Source organism: Bactrocera latifrons, unplaced genomic scaffold, assembly GCF_001853355.1.
Source record: "Bactrocera latifrons isolate USDA-ARS-PBARC rearing strain unplaced genomic scaffold, ASM185335v1 scaffold_67, whole genome shotgun sequence".
In the NCBI taxonomy this organism is placed as follows: Eukaryota; Metazoa; Arthropoda; class Insecta; order Diptera; family Tephritidae; genus Bactrocera; species Bactrocera latifrons.
Window position 1 is genome coordinate 489227 of NW_017537345.1, and position 14190 is coordinate 503416.

Consider the following 14190-nt stretch of genomic DNA (forward strand, 5'->3'; position numbering starts at 1 on the left):
AGTTTGAAAGCTACTCTGCTTTGCTGCGTTGGCTGTTGTTGTTGTTATTATTGGTTTTGTTTCCTCTATTATTTCCTGTTCCTGTTGTCAATACTATAACAAAAAATCACATATATGTGTGTGAAATTAAAGCAACAAATAACTGTTAATTAATGCCGTCAACCAACCCACCTCTAGATGACTCTTAGCGTGCAATGTCCATTCGTCCCGACTCGAGAACATGCGTCCACATAATTCACAAGTCCACGACAATTGTTGTTGATGATGATGCGGTATAATGATGCCCGGTATGGCTGTGGTCTGTGTACTATGTTGTCCGCCAGTTGTTTGCACTATAATATTTTGTGTGGCCACTTGTACGGCCTGTTGTTGCAATTGCAATTCCAGATTTTGTTTATTGTCCTCCGGTTCGGGTTCTTTCTTTTTCACCATATTATTGAGCCGTTTACCCAATGGCGCTATATTCGTTGGCGTCACATGCTTGAATTTGTTCATATGAATCACAAGTTTGTCGCGTCTGGCGAATGCTTTATTGCACACCTACAAGAGAAATGGATTTATTTTTTATTTTAGGTTAGTAAGTGCTCAGTTTGTTTGTAGTTGTAGTTGTTTTATTATATACTTCACAAATATATGGTTTCTCGCCCGTATGAATGCGCATGTGGATTGTGAGCTTGTCCTTTCTGGCGAGTCCTTTGCCACACACCGTGCATTCGAATGCTTTGTTGTTAGGGTCTGCGAAGAGAATTACGTGTAAAAATTTAATTCAGAATAAGAAAATTCGAATTTTGTGTATTTTTGGAATTTGAAATTTTTGACCTACAATATTATTACGAGTAAATCTAACAGAATAAAAAGGTTCAGGTCAGGTTAGTTTAAAAGGCCGCTCCTGTCGCAATTGCGAACACAGTTCTGATTCAAACAGCGTAGAACGTCGGTTCGTTTTGGAACTTAAATCCTCAAATTTATTGAAGCGAGCAATATCAGTTTCAGGTACTTCTCCTGGTACCGAGATATGGCGCTCGTAATCTTGAGTCTTGCGAAAGTTGGTCTATGCTTGGAAAAATTGGACGAAGCGTTTTGAACCAACCACAAATATTACTTTCGGTAATATCTCCTTCTTCGGTAGAAATGTGACTGCCGAGATGTTTCAGCTGCAGTCTTGCAAAACATAGAAAATCGAGAATAAAGTGCTTACCGTATACGTACTTGTTGTATAATGCCTAATAGAAACTCTTACCATTGCGGCTAGACTAACTTTACAGAGAGCAAGTGGTTCAGTGAATCTTCTTCGTTATACATTAAGCCGGAAGGATCGCTCAGGCTCACAGAAGCTGGCCATAGACCAACGTTTACTAAGATCACGAGTAGGCCAGTGCTAGAATGCAGAAGGATAGGGGGATTTAACTCGTACACTCTCCGATGTAAATGGAATAAAAGTGCCTCCTCTTGCCAGCTCATCAGCTTTGCAGTTCACTACGATTTTATTTCTGATAACCAAATAGCTTCATCCTATTAACAGTGAGGATGAACACTCATTGACTAACTTTGAGCGTACAGTGAGCAAGTATTGTCGGAGTGAATACTAATTTTTCTGAAAATGACTGCACCAATTGTCAGCCACTGTTGCCAGAAAGACCCTGCATGTCACTAAGTGGCTTAAAACTAAGCTTGACGGAGAGCGTTTATAGAAAACTCTCGCTCCAAGAACGCTTCTGAGCTCCGAGCTTTTACCCATCCATGTAAAACCTTTGTCGGTATTTGAAGAGAGAAGAAATCATCAGGAATATACCCCGTGACACAGTGATCTAAGAAAGAGAACATGCGCATGTTTGGACCCTATAAAATAACAAGCTTCCATGAGTCTTAAGTACTTTAGCAGAGATACCAGAAGTTGGCCCACAGCGATCTCTAAAACTTCCAATGTGGAACTACTTCGCCTCTCTCCATGATACTCGGAAAACAATATAGGGGGTTATTTCCTCTATGGACTTATGTCGTAAATCTTTGAAGATCATTTATATGGAGGCATACATAATAGCGCCCCGTATAGCTTTTGAGAAATTGAGATGCTCTTCATCCATCATATCATCTCAGATCATGACATAAATAATGTAGATTAAAGATAGAGCAGCAAACAAATAGGCTTTTGGCAAGTGCGAGGTAAAATAAGTTAATCTAAAAACGTCAGCTGGTGAGCAGCACCTATAGCTTTCTGAAGACTAAATCCGTCTGATCTTACAAAAAAAATTGGTTGGAAACTATTTTCCATTTAGTTGTTATACATATTTTCAAAGGAACCTAGATCTTGTTAAGCTAAATGTTAAGTAATTCATACATCCTTTGAAAAAGTCAATTAAAAAGGAATATTCTTTAATTTTCGTAAGTTTGTGAAACGTTATTTTTCAATTCAAAATATTTTTTTTAAACCCTTATTAAACAAAACATTAAGAAAATAACACAAAACCACTAAAATCACGCATTCGACCATACTCACTTTTAGATGGATTCGTTTTGCGTACGCCCGACGAGGCTTGCTGCACTTGTTGCAGTGCCTTCAGTCGACTGGCCGGATGCATGGAACCACCCTCGACATATGGTTCGGTGAATGGTATTAGATTTGGCTTAGGTATATTGTAGGTAACATTGTCCGGTGACCAACTGCCTAAACTTTGTAGCACGCGTACGCCGCCTTCGAAACCCATACCCACATCGTCGGGTACGGTGAAAGTGCTCTCAGCGCCACCCGAACTGGAGGAACTTATTTGGGGTACCTTAATCGTGCTGGCGTAATGAGCTTGCTGCTGTTGCTGTTGTTGCTGCTGTTGTTGTTGCTGTTGCTGCTGCAGTTGCTGCTGCGACGAATTGTTGTTATTGTTATTATTATTATTGGTGGTGGGCGAATTCTGTTGTTGCTGTTGTGCGGAATTCGTGGACGTTTGTTGCTGTTGCTGCTGCTGTTGTTTAAATTGTATTGCCGCCTGCGCCATTTGTTGTTGCACTGCCATATGCGCCTCAAGGTATGCATTCTTTTGCGCTACCGTCATTTTATCCATATTAACGGTACCGTCCTAATTGCGAAACCGAATGGAATAAATAAGAAAGTATTTTTAAAAATTATATATTCCTAACATTTGTGTTATCTAAGTGTAAACACAGCATTGTTAGTAATAAAACCGGCTTTAGCGCCTAAAAGCACTTTTTGCCGCGCAATCTGTTTTTACGCTTTCGTTCACGTTTCCGCTGTTCTGTGCCAATCTCACTTCGTTTCAAACGCACTTTTCACAAGTTCACGCTCATTTTCGCTAACACGCTCACTCTCTTTCTTTCGCTCTCTCTCTCTCTCTTTATGTCCTTACCATCCACTTGCACTTACTACACTCACTTTCCGTTTCGTTGTTATGCCATTTACGGGTAGAGGGCATAGTCATTTTACCCTTGGAATGTTTGGGGAAGTGAAACATATTTTGGGGCGCATTTGGTGACGTTCAATTGTTTCTGTCATGCACAAGGGTTGGGGTCGCAAAACATTACATACCTTGCTCTAAGCGCTTGTGTATTTTGTGTAATGAAATGAGCTTTTCCTGGAGCATTGCAACTTTTTCATTTCATCAAATATCTGCTCATTGAAATTCGTGGAAATGTATACAAAAATAAATTTAATTTGTTTGTATTTGAACACAATCCAGCTTTATGTATTGGTGAGTGAACTGTATGCTTGTTATTACATTATATATACATATGTATATATACAAGTATATTTGTATGTATGGGCGTGTAAGTACAAGCCGGTTGAGCTGTTCATTGCCGCCTAACACATATGCTTATATACAAATAAAGGGTGTTTTTTAGGCGTGTGGCAACACCACTTTCGCAGTTGGTCTTCTTGACTGCTCTTACATGATTTGACTTGGTTCGGCTTGCCATTTCATAACGAACATATTTATTACCACATACATTCGCTTCGTGTGCAATATGCGGTCGACATAATCGCATAGTTCGGTATCGCACCACGTTTACTCTAGTAGATAATGCGCTTCCTTAGAGACGCCACCGAAAACGCTATTGATGCTGTGAAGCAGAGTATCGATGAAGATCCAAATGAGTCCGTCGTCCACCGCTCGAAACAATTGGAGCTGTTCCCATCCACTTTAAGGACGATATTGCGGACGGACCTCAGTTTGCGGGCTTACAAAATCCGACTCTTTCAAGAATCGAAGTCGAACACCCGTCAAGCACGTCGCATATTCGATGAAGTGATCCAAAACCAGGTGGATAGCGAACCATATTTTTTGAAGAAATTTTTAGCAAAAAACATTGGCTAAAATTTCTTCAAAAAAGAAATCGCCCTTCATGTTAGAGTCGATGAGGAACATTATAGAGCAGTAATTAATGGCTTTTTAGTCAACAAGTGTTGATGTGGATAATCAATTTATCTCGCGGCGAGGGTCTGCAGCATGTCCAGAAGACTTTACGATATAATAGCGCTGATTATTTTTTGGAGGTTATGTGAAGTAGCTTGTCTACACAGATAAGCCCGAGGCCATTGACGGCTTGGAAGGGAAAATTGGTTTTACTGACAAACCACCTCGAATTGCTGAAAAAGTAGTCGAAAATTAAGCCTCTAGGCTGAAATTTATGCGAGACAACCGCGGAAGTCACTTGCCCAAAATTGTATTTTATATATAATGGGAAGCAATTTTCTATATAATAAAGCTAAATTCTAGGTCATAACCTTAAATTACATCTTCTTAAAAAACAACATGTCTGAAAAAACACCCTTTAATATGTACATATGCATGAAAGTATGTAGGTATGAGGTGAAAGTGCTTTAGGAGAGTTTTGTGCAAAAGCAAAAGCGAACATTGCTCTCCGAACAATGGAATAACCTTATGCGGTCCAGCTAAGGACAAAGGATGATGAAGTTAGTGCATGGGTTTTAGGTATATGAGAATTTCGTTGTGATATGTATATAAAAATAATATATAAAGCTATTTAGCATACAAAAAGAAATTAAAAAAGAAATTAACAAAAATAATTAAATTTAATTGAAATTTAATTTTAAAAAATATATTTTTGTTTTAATTAATTTAAAAGCATTATTATAAGATCCACATAAATGTAGCTCGCTTGTTTGAAATAATATTTTTATAATATTTTTAGGATTTTTTTTTGCCGTTACGTAATCAAAACTTTGTGCACTTTTTCATTATTTTATGACTTTTTATAACTTGCTGCACTTAATTATACGCTTCATACTCGTAAATGTTTACATGATTTTTCAAACTATGCGCCAATTAGGTTTGATTTTTTCATAACGTTTTGCGTGGCGATCTTTCCGTTCGTCATAGCGCCGCCATTTGTCGGTATACTATTGAGGCGCCAACCGGCAAGCACTTCCGTGGCGGCGCTTTGGCGTTACTACAGCCAGCCGTCGTGTTTCCTGATTTCAGCGCTCTACCCAAAACGCACACACACACGTATGTAACTGTAACTGTTTCACCAAATTTGTGAGCAATTTTCGCCACGCAAAAGAAAAGTAAAATATTTTTGCACTACTTTTTTTTTTTTTTTTTTTTTTAATTTTAAATTTTCCACCAACAAATATGTATGTACCGCTTAAACTCGCTTGCGTAGAGCCAACATAATAAGGTTTGTCGCAAAAATTTTCATTCAGTCACCAAAAGCGAATCAATCGATATTCGCATTTATTGTCCTTAGCCACCATATAAACTTGCACAATGAGGAAACTTTTGATTTTCGCTAAAGTAACACGATAACAGCGGAATTTTTTTTTTTTTTTTGTTTTGGTTTTGGCACCCAAATCGATGAAACAGTTGCAATTTTATTTTTTTTTTGTTTTTTTGGTGTTGCCTAAAATATATTAGTTTTTTGCGGCAGTGAGTTATTAAAACAGTATACACTTTGTGGGTAAGTAAGTGCTTATGAAAAAATTTTCATCATCACCTTTTGTTTGTGTATGTATTGCGAAACTGATTTGCCACTCATGGTGTAGTAGCCCTCCGTTTTACTTTTTCGTACATTTGAATTAACATTTGAGTGATTTCGGATTCAGACGTAGAGCTTGCGTCGGTCGCTAATGGGAATCGTATCGAAATGTATCGAAGTGCCTGCCGCCCGCCGCCGAAGTTATTGCCGCTTGACTTTAACACCCGCACGACGACGGCTAACCCTCCACCCACTGCACGATCCGTACCGCCCGACGAATCACTGCCTCATTTGACAGTCGAGCACCATAAGCAAATTATGCCACACACAATTGTTGTTGCACACATTTAAATCGGTTATATATATATTTTTGTGTGGAGTACTACTATATATTTGTGTATAATAAATATTCGAACTCGAATTAGTAAAACTTAGACTCGCGCATGGATTTGAAATGATAATTATTTTATTGAGGTCTGAGTTATACGGATAATAAGCAGTTATATGTTATGTTTGCTTTTTGTCGTCCTCAGCGCCGCGACGTCATGGCAAAGAATGGCAGGAAGAAATAGCCAGTGTCTACCAAGCATTCAAGCGGAATTGGCGAGAGAACAATAAGTTTTTCTTGCGCAACTCATCAGCACCACCGGCTGCCATTCGCCGGTACTCGTATCCTTGTGACGCGTCGTCTCCCTACCCCAAAAAAAATCGTGTTGCCTGTATGCATATTAAAGCGTACACAATGTCAAAGTTAGTCGTTGGCAGAGCAATTTCTGTGAGTATCTACTCAGTTTCGTTGCCTTTCTCAACTTTTTCGAAAGTATTTCTGCTCACATTGTATTTGTCGGCAGACGCCGGCCGGTCGCTTGGGTGGTGGGTGGCAATTGGTGTGTGTTTTTTGTGTTCTGCCAGTTGGCATTCCAAGAGTCACTTGCAATGCATGAAAATGGAACAACGCGAAATGTACTTTACGACGGTTTCCAATTAAAGTTTGCCTAAAGCATGGAGTAAATGAAGAAAGCAAGCAAGCAAATTTTGCATGCCAGTGGTTCTTAACTTTTGCGCGACTCAATGCGGGGCTACACTCAAATTGACGGTGGAGAAAAATTATACAAAGAACACTAACCGTAAGTTGTCAAGCGCTACGATTGAGCTTCAATCTTTCAAAACTTTGTAAAACATCCAATAATCTAAAGAAATTTAACAGTTTTGAATAGAGCTTCCTAGACTTTTAGGTAATCTTACAATCTCTTACAATTTGATTTTGAGCGATGCTTTAACTCTTCCAGTGCCGCACAAATCATAATTTGACTTAACTATATACATAAATATAATAAATTTAAAAAAATCTACGAATTATGTTTTGCGTTTATAATTCTATTTTTATATATAAATCACCTGAAAATTAATTGTCGCCGTCACCGCTCTCATCGAGTCCGCATAATTCTGCAGTATGTTCTCAATCTGCAATGTCGATTGTCGCCAATCAAATAGCTGCTCCACTTTGTGCACGCACTGCTCACAGATATTCTTTGGAAGGTAGTCGTCCTTGGATATCTAAAATGCACAGATACACAACAAAAATCAAGTTTGCGAATTTCACAAAAAAAATATACAAAATGTAAATAATCGAACAAATACGACTTTGAGATAGGGTGTATATTAGGGTGCTCCAAAAAAAATTTTAATTTTTTTCTTTCACTCTTACTCTCTCAAATGTTAGTGATTGACAAAACAAAAATCCTCCCTCAAGCCAGGCGCTGTAGCTTAAATCTAAGGGGTCGATATCTTTTTTTAGGTTCCATTTCTTTTAACATAGGAGTTCTCGTTTTTTCCATTCAAACTAAAATTTCACCAGCTAATTTTCGCTTTTCAAAAGTAACCATCCCATATTCAAAAAGTTGGCTTTTCAAACTTTAAAAATTCCTTACATAATATTGAGCCGTAGTCGCGGGCTTTTCTTAGCCTAAGGACCATTATTTTTGTCGAATTATGAATATTTGTATTTTAGTATATTTTAAGAGCGCTACAAAAGTTTGTTTTGCTTTTTTGAAATAAAACAAAAACATTCGATGCCACTATGTATGGTTCCCGATTTCTTTTGCATGGCCTCCACGGGCTTGCTTGCAAAAGTATAGACGCTGAACCCAATTTTCGACGGTTTTCAAGCATAAATCGGCCAATACTATTTCACTTTCACGTTTGATATTCGTAGGAAGTTCATCAATCGTCGCTGGCTTCTTGTTATAGACCATAGATTTGACGTAGTCCCACAGGAAATAGTCTAACGGCGTCAAATCGCACGACCGAGGCAGCCTATTGACGGGGGATTTCGTGAGATAACACGTTCACCAAACTTGGTTTTCAATAAATCGATTGTGACATTCGCTGTGTGTCCATATCATCCAATTCAGGCCAAAAATATTAGGTTATCATTGAGCGATAGCGATTCCCATTCACAGTAAAGTGAATGACTCCGCCGGCCCATAAACCGCACCAAACCGAAATTTTTTCGGAATGCAATGGTGACTCATGGAGTACGTGTGAATTGCTGTCTGACCAATATCCCATATTTTGCTTATTGACGAAGACATCCAGCCAGAAATGATCCTCATCGCTTAAGAAGATTTTTCGATGAAAATCCTTCTTCAGTTTTTGCGTCAATTTGGTTTTATAAAGATGTAGGCCACGATCCTTTTGCCCAACGCATGAGAACGACGTGTGAGATACTGATTGTGGTCTTCCTCAATTGGCGCCCTATTGGCAGTATTATTCTCGACACTACGGGCACCTCTTTGTCTCACTGGCACGAGAATATTTTTTCACTAGGCGCTTAATTGTTTATCTGACAGGACGATTATGAGGACCATAATTTGGATTAGCGCCTTTAAAGTTGAGGCTTATGACTCCGAATTTCCGTAGTAAATTTTAATAATTTCGACTTGTTGTTGGATCGTATATTTTTCATGATGAAATGTCAAACCTTATTGAAGATAAATGTTAAAAGAGCGGGGGCAAATATGGCGCCGTTTGCTGTTCCTATCGGTCTCCTCTGTTAGAGTTCCTATTGTAACACCCTATATATCACTATATATAATTATTGAATACAATTAGCCAGATAGGAATTTCTCCATTCCAAATGAGCCTTCCATTGTATATTTTTTAGGATTTTCTAGTGGAGAATTGTAATTAATTGTTAACCAAAGGTATCTTTGACAAAAAATTAAAAAATTTCAAAAAAATAAATTTTGATTACTTATCATCTTATCTCATATAGTGAGACCCCGGTTAACGGTGTTTCGTTGAGCGCTGCTTCGGTTTAGCAGCGGTTTTCGACCCGAAGATTCCCCTAAACTCTGCATTGTGCACACACATACATACATCAATCCAACCAATTAATCATGCGTTATTATCGAATTTTAAGACTTATTACTTGAGGCGAACATTAAAGCAGATATTTAAAAAATAATAGACGGATAAAAAAGTATAGAAAATGGCCCGTGGAGGCCATGAATGTCATGAATAAGTCTATCTTGGAATGAGAGAGCAGAAAGATCTTTGAAAAGATTATTTGTCCATATCAAATAACTTGCTGAGCAAGAAGAAAACAAAACAAGTAAGGAAGGGCTAAGTTCAGGTGTCACCGAACATTTTATACTCTCGCATCAAATACCGTATTTGTGTAAAGTTTTATTCCGCTGTCATCATTGGTTCCTAATGGATATATTATACAGAGACGGCATCAGATGGAATTCAAAATAGTTTTATATGGGAACAAGGCTTGGTTGTGAACCGATTTAACCCATATTTCGTACATGTCATGAGGGTGTTAAGAAAATATTATTCACCGAATTTCATTGAAATCGGTCGAGTAGTTCCTGAGATATGGTTTTTGGTCCATAAGTGGGCGACGCCGCGCCCATTTTTTCTTTTTTTTTCTGCCATTTCTTCCGTAAAATTTAGTGTTTCTAACGATTTTTGTTAGTCGGTTAACGCACTTTTAGTGATTTTCAACATAACCTTTGTATGGGAGGTGGGCGTGGTTATTATCCGATTTCTTCTGTTTTTGAACTGTATATGCAAATGCCTGAAGGAACCGACTGTATAGAGTTTGGTTTACATAGCTATAGTAGTTTCCGAGATATGTACAAAAAACTTAATAGGGGGCGGGGCCACGCCCAATTTTCCAAAAAGATTACGTCCTAATATGTCACTCCCTAATGCGACCCTTTGTGCCAAATTTCACTTTAATATCTTTATTTATGGCTTAATTATGACACTTTATAGGTTTTCGGTTTTCGCCATTTTGTGGGCGTGGTAGTAGGCCGATTTTGCCCATCTTCGAACTTAATCTTCTTATGAAGCCAAGAAATACGTGTACCAAGTTTCATCATGATAACTCAATTTTTACTCAATTTACAGCTTGCACGGACGGATGGACAGACGGACAGACGGACGGACGGACAGACTGATATCCGGATTTCAACTCTACTCGTCACCCTGATCACTTTGGTATATATAACCCTATATCTAACTCTTCTAGTTTTAGGACTTACAAACAACCGTTGTGTGAACAAAACTATAATACTCTCTTTAGCAACTTTGTTGCGAGAGTATAACTATTGACAGTAGTGATTTCGAAGAACAGCAAAAAGAACTTTCGGTCGCGTTTGTAAATATATTTTGACTTATAAGGTCTACTTTGACGTATACTACGCGATAAGTCCGCGCAGGCGGTCCATTTTATCTACTAAAAAGTTACTGTGGTATAAAAACTTCGGTAGCGCAACTAATATTTATAGTTCGATTTGGTCAAAATTTTAACATAATTATTTTATTACCAGTTTTTATGGGTTTTTTCGCATTTTAATATAACCATTTCCTGGTTATCAAGAAATACCTCTTTTTAGTACAGGAATTGTGTACATACATAGGTATATTCTCTGTGTACTTGCATCCATATAAAGGTTTCGCTGGATAATCCGAACACAAACCTCATAAAAATAATGAAAATATAAAAACAAAAGTATGTAGTTGCCGCCAAAACATTTACTTACAACACACACACACACACATCAGCGTATATCAGTAAACTTGTTTGCGACTGCATATTTGTTGACGGTTTCTAGTGGCCGCGCTACAACCCACAATGAGGGGAACACATTGAGAGCGCCGCTACATAACCAGCAAATCGTATGTAAGTATATATGTACATAAGCATGTGCTCATATAAAAAATATGAAAAGTGCTTGCTTTACTCACATTTGTTGACATTAGCGTGCGCAGTTTGTAGACCAAATTCCTCTGCTCCGCCTCCTTTTCGAAGAGATGAATTTTGGCGGGACCATTTCGTATCGAACAGAAGCGGCAAAGTTCAGCGAATGTGGTGAAGTTCAAGTCGCCGTTATACACTTGTTGTTGTTGCTGCTGCTGCTGCTGCTGTTGTTGTTGCTGGTGATGCTGTTGCTGTGTAGTGTGTTGCTGATGCTGGTGCTGATGTTGGTGCTGGTGCTGCGCGTGGTGTTGTTGTGTTGACTGTGATTGTTGTTGTTGCGATTGTTGTGTATTATTGGCGCTCAACATAACTAAGTCGTTTTGCTATTCTGTTTGCTTTTTTTCTAATAAACTATCGCACTATAGGCACCCAAGTGCCTTAAACATTATTTTCATAACTTTTAGATTCGGATATTAAAGGAGGAATTTTTAAATAGTTGTTTGGGTGCATTAAGAATATATGTAAAACTTGAATTGATCGCTGTCAATATCCTCTATATCTTCAAAAGTTAGCTTTGTCGATTTCTCTTTCGGTTTTACGAAATAACTTCTGGATTTTCCGAAGCCTTGCTCATCAATATTCCTTGACGGCGATCGGTAGATTGCAGAAATACCATATATTCTGCAATGGATATCAGTATTTCCTATTTGTTGGCTTTTGATCTTAGTGTGACAAATATTAATACAAGTACATTACATACTATGGGCTCACAAATAATTTCGAATATGTCAATTATACGAGTCAATGAAGGAACCAGTATCCGGTAGTGTCGTCAATAGCATAGATTAAATGGAATACAAAAGTCTAGGTCACATAAGAGATACACTGAGAGAAGCGCGTACGAAATTGGCAAAAAAAATTACAAAATTAAACTTCTTTAGACACGGTAGTGAAACCATTGATGGCACCATTCTCATCCAATTAAACATATATAACATTAACGATGCCCTACCGAACTCCTCTGCTGAGATGAGTTAACAAATGTGCTCCGTTTGGGGCATGAATATCAAAGAAGATGAAACCACGAACTGCATGAGCTCTACGTTGAGTTAAGCGCATAAAAAACGAACGAGTGCGCTAGTTGAGCTTTGCCATACGTATGAAACCAGGAAAAATCTCCTTCCATCCAATAGAAGAACCAAGTGCATAGGGTCCTGTCAACACTTGGAATGTACATCTGGCGTGACCTCGAAAAGGATAGAGGCAATTGCCGAAGTTTTGTATTCTCGGATCGACCCACGCTTGAAAAAGTAAAAGTTCACCAATTTTCACATAAAATCTTGGAAATCGAAAATATCAGTGTTCACCAATTTTGGTTGACAAAGCTTTAGTGGCTAAAAATAATACCTGATGAAACCGAAATACATTTTAGACTGTCACCAATTACTTAAGGCGGCTAGTATTAAGTAGTAATACAGACGATAGCTGCCTTTCTAGCTAGCTCATTCGCTTTGCTATCTCTACGAAAATGAAAACTCCTTCAATGGTAAAAGTCCGCCAATAATCATCCCGATAAGACAGGTTCAGTGGTGATGACTTAATATTTCATACCACGTGTTTTTTTGTTTGAGCCAATAATCCAGGTTCACTGGTGAAGTCTCCAACTTTCTCAGACTAAATATTTCATGCCGCGAGTTTTTTTGTGAGGCCTGCTGTCCCAGTTAATTCGCGCACGCTCAATTGGCGGCCTGCCAATACGAGATCGTGGATTTTTGTCTCATCGTAAACCGAGTTGTGACCTGATTGAATATCATTCAACCATTCGAAGAAAACAGCATCCAAACGCTTTTTAATTTAACTACGCAATTTCGCATACAAAAACTGGAATCAAATATTTGACCGATATTATTCTTTTTCTAAAATACGCCTTCCAGGCATAACTACGAGTCTGATTTAACCAAAACTCTGACAGTAGTCCATCTATGGTAATTTATTTTATTATTGCGATATTTTTCTGTTGCGATAATAACGCAAAGTCATGGTTAAATATTAATTGGATCACTCCCATAAAGCTCGGGAGAACTTCTCATGGACAACTTGAAAATATTCGCAGCCTAGCTACATATATGTATATGTATTTTTTTGTGTTATTTATTTTAGATTTATTCTATATTAGATATTTATACAATAATTTCTTAAGATAATTCAAAAAATTTTAGAAACTATCGGCAATTCATCATTACGTTTACAAACTAAATACCTAATGGTAAACAATTAATTCTCTCAGTGTACTGCAATTGTAATTTTACTGCAAGTCAGTAGATATTTTCACACACACATACATACTTGCACATACATATGTATGTATGTACAGCATACTGACTAACGCGATAATCGCCTGACGCAATCGTCACATACTACGATATTCAGCACCGAGTGCAATGAGCTATAAATTTGTTTGGTTGGCAAAAACATTGCCAGTTTGAAGAATTGAAGAAAATGTATACAAAATAGTGTTTTTTTTTTTAACGCAGCGTGAAATTGGCGCTTCGAGCTTAGAATTGCTCTTAGCAACATAGTTGCATACATAGTACATATATGAGTGCAGCAAATGAAGGTGGAGCATTGGGCGCGCAATAACTGCACTTTTGACCACCCACTAACCTTGGCGAAAAATCGATATTGCACTTTTCCAATGACACAAAATCCGCTGCACTTCGCGGAAATGCCTATACAGCGGCAGCTTGAAGATGCAGAGTCGCGGCGCATATGTACAGTCACTTGACAGTTACATATTTTTAAATGTGCCACTTAACGCTCAAAAGAAATTTGAAGAAGAAAGAGTTTGGAACCTGCGTGCCAAAAAACTGCCCATTTACCTTTTTCATTAAGTGTTTGTTTACTTATTCCAACGCCACTGCAGTATGCCATATAATGCACAGGAATTTCCCATCTGATGATCACATTACTGCAGTTGCTGCTGCTGCTGCTGGTGCTGCTGCTGTGGCGGCACCAGTGTATACCAA

The 14190-nt window shown here is 38.1% G+C and overlaps 1 protein-coding gene across 3 annotated transcripts; it reads right to left on the reverse strand.

Moving 5' to 3' along the window:
- Nucleotide 1: 1 nt before the first annotated feature.
- LOC108975594 (zinc finger protein 436-like) lies at nt 2–11427 on the reverse strand. Of its 3 annotated transcripts, XM_018944179.1 has the most exons (6): nt 11212–11427; nt 7348–7506; nt 2498–3071; nt 623–735; nt 172–540; nt 2–93 (listed from the first exon to the last, which is right to left on the reverse strand). In XM_018944179.1, exons 1-6 carry the CDS (start codon nt 11221–11223, stop codon nt 88–90), a joined length of 1233 nt encoding a protein of 410 aa, XP_018799724.1. In that variant the 5' UTR covers nt 11224–11427; the 3' UTR covers nt 2–87. The 3 variants fall into 3 exon arrangements, with proteins under 3 accessions (XP_018799724.1, XP_018799725.1, XP_018799726.1); XM_018944180.1 differs by lacking the exons at nt 7348–7506; nt 11212–11427 and adding an exon at nt 5968–6315; XM_018944181.1 differs by lacking the exons at nt 7348–7506; nt 11212–11427 and adding an exon at nt 5617–5674.
- Between the last annotated feature and the right edge of the window lie 2763 nt (nt 11428–14190).

Excerpts from the sequence above, each read along its gene's own strand:
- LOC108975594 (XM_018944179.1), bottom strand. Across the intron at positions 736-2,497 it reads CAAAACGAATCCATCTAAAA|ACCCTAACAACAAAGCATTC; the intron begins GTGAGTATGGTC and ends TTCTCTTCGCAG. Across the intron at positions 541-622 it reads AGAAACCATATATTTGTGAA|GTGTGCAATAAAGCATTCGC; the intron begins GTATATAATAAA and ends TTTCTCTTGTAG.